Source organism: Cebus imitator, unplaced genomic scaffold, assembly GCF_001604975.1.
Source record: "Cebus imitator isolate Cc_AM_T3 unplaced genomic scaffold, Cebus_imitator-1.0 Scaffold375, whole genome shotgun sequence".
Taxonomy (NCBI): Eukaryota; Metazoa; Chordata; class Mammalia; order Primates; family Cebidae; genus Cebus; species Cebus imitator.
The window spans coordinates 690,145-692,167 of record NW_016107690.1 but is presented as its reverse complement, the minus strand read 5'-3'; the positions used below and the strand labels follow the sequence as shown (position 1 = coordinate 692,167).

The following is a 2,023-nucleotide window of genomic DNA, read 5'->3' as shown; positions in this document are numbered from 1 at the left end:
TTGGCCAAGCTGGTCTCGAACTCCTGGCCTCAAGTGATCCACCTGCCTCGGCCTCCCAAAGTGTTGGGATTAGAGGAGTGAGCCTGGCTAAAATAATTTATATTACATTAGAAAGCATTACTATATTAAAATCATTTCCTGGGCCAGGCCTGGTGGCTCACACCTGTAATCCCAGCACTTTGGGATTACAGGAGAGTCACTTGAACCTGGGAGGTGGGGTTGCAGTGAGCCAAGATGGCGCCACTACATTTCAGCCCGGGCCACAGTCCCATACGGTCTCAAAAAAAAAAAAAAAAAAAAATAGGGCTGGTCACGGTGGCTCACGCCTGTAATCCCAGCACTTTGGGAGGCTGAAGTGGGAGGATCACTTGAGGTCAGGAGTTCGAGACCAGCCTGGCCAACATGGTGAAACCCCGTCTTTACTAAAAATACAAAAATTAGCCAGCCGTGGTGGCATGCGCCTGTAATCCCAGGTACTCGGGAGGCTGAGGCAGGGGAATCTCTTGAACCTGGGAGGCGGAGGTTGCAGTGAGCTGAGATCACACCACTGCGCTCCAGCCTGGGCGACAGAGCAAGACTCTGTCTCACAAAAAAACAGCAATGCAAGACCCTCTGCCAATGTCCCCATGCCCTTCCTGGGGTTGGGAGGAGAGCAGAGGAGGGGCGGGAGCTCCGAATGGGAAAAGGGGGCTGAGGGAGGGAGAGAGCTTGGTAAAAGGATCAGGGAGGAGTTGCGGGTCCCCAGTTTGGATTGGGGTCAGCCCCAAACCCTGCTGCTGATGCCCACTGTCCAGCCAGCACCCCCAGCTCTGAGACCCTCAGAATAGGCAGATAGGCCATCGGAGGGGACCCAGGGCTCCTCGGGGATGCGCGGGAGGGGCGCTCCTTCCCGTTCCTACTGCAGCCTGGAGCCCTGCGTCAGCTGGGGCTGGAGGGATAGCGACCTGGGCCGGGTGCTGAGGCGAGGCTGGAGGCGCCGGATGACGGCGCGGCGGAACAGGATGTACACCCAGGGGTCCAGGATCTGGTTCCAGGTGGCCACTCGCAGGTAGATGAGCAGCTCCTGCTCCGTGGCGCGGGACAGCTGCCCCGCAGGGCTCATGGCAGGCGGGCTCCGCAGCACCGTTTGGGCGATGAAGACCTGCAGAGGGCAAAGCTGTCAGTCAGGACCCAGCCTGCAGCCCCGCCGGCCCGTTCCTGCCCAGCACCTCCTATTTCCTGAGTTCCAAGGTGCACTCTGTTTTTTTTTTTTTTCTTTTTTTTTTTAAGACGGGGTTTCACCATGTTGGTCGGGCTGGTCTTGAACTCTCAACCTCAGGTGATCCGCCCACCTTGGTCTCCAAAGTGCTTGGATTACAGGCGTGAGCCACCACACCCAAGCTTTTTAATTTAATTTAATTTTTAGACAGAGTCTGGCTCTGTTGCCCAGGCTGGAGTGCAGTGGTGTGATCCCAGCTCACTGTAACCTCTGCCTCCCAGGTCCAAGCAATTCTCCTGCCTCAGCCTCCTGGGTAGCTGGGACTCCAGTTGCTTGCCAGCACACCTGGCTAATGTTTGTATTTTTAGTAGAGACAGGGTTTCACCACGTTGGCCAGGCTGGTCTTGAACTCCTGACCTCAAGTGATCTGCCCACCTCAGCCTTCCAGAGTGCTGGGATTACAGGCATGAGCCACCGTGCCTGACCGGTGTGTACTCTGTTACAGCATTGCTGGGTGACCTCAGGCAAGTTGCCTAACCTCTCTGAACTCCTTTTGATGGGACCATAAATTAGCACAGTCTTAGCCAGGCAGTGGGTCGCAGCTGTAATCCCAGGTCAATGCAGGTCAATGGGGAGGATCACTTGAGCCCCGGAGTTCAAGACCAGCTTGGGCAATATAGATCCCATGCCTACAAAAGGTAGAAATAAATTAAAAAGTTACCCGGGCATGGTGACACTCCAGCCTGGGTGACAGAGAAAGATCCTGTCTCAAAATAAATAAATAACATTTTCATTTTTATTTTATTTACTTTTTTTTTTTTTTTT

At 54.3% G+C, this 2,023-nt stretch overlaps 1 protein-coding gene across 2 annotated transcripts in view; it reads right to left on the bottom strand.

Moving 5' to 3' along the window:
- Positions 1-482: 482 nt before the first annotated feature.
- Positions 483-2,023, bottom strand: part of TBXA2R (thromboxane A2 receptor) — a 15,407-nt gene continuing 13,866 nt past the window's right edge. For both annotated transcript variants that reach the window (XM_017507413.2, XM_017507412.2), the window contains exon 3: positions 483-1,141. In XM_017507413.2, coding sequence (XP_017362902.1) covers positions 896-1,141 — 246 coding nt within the window. In that variant the 3' untranslated portion in view covers positions 483-895. The remainder of the gene's footprint in view (positions 1,142-2,023) is intronic.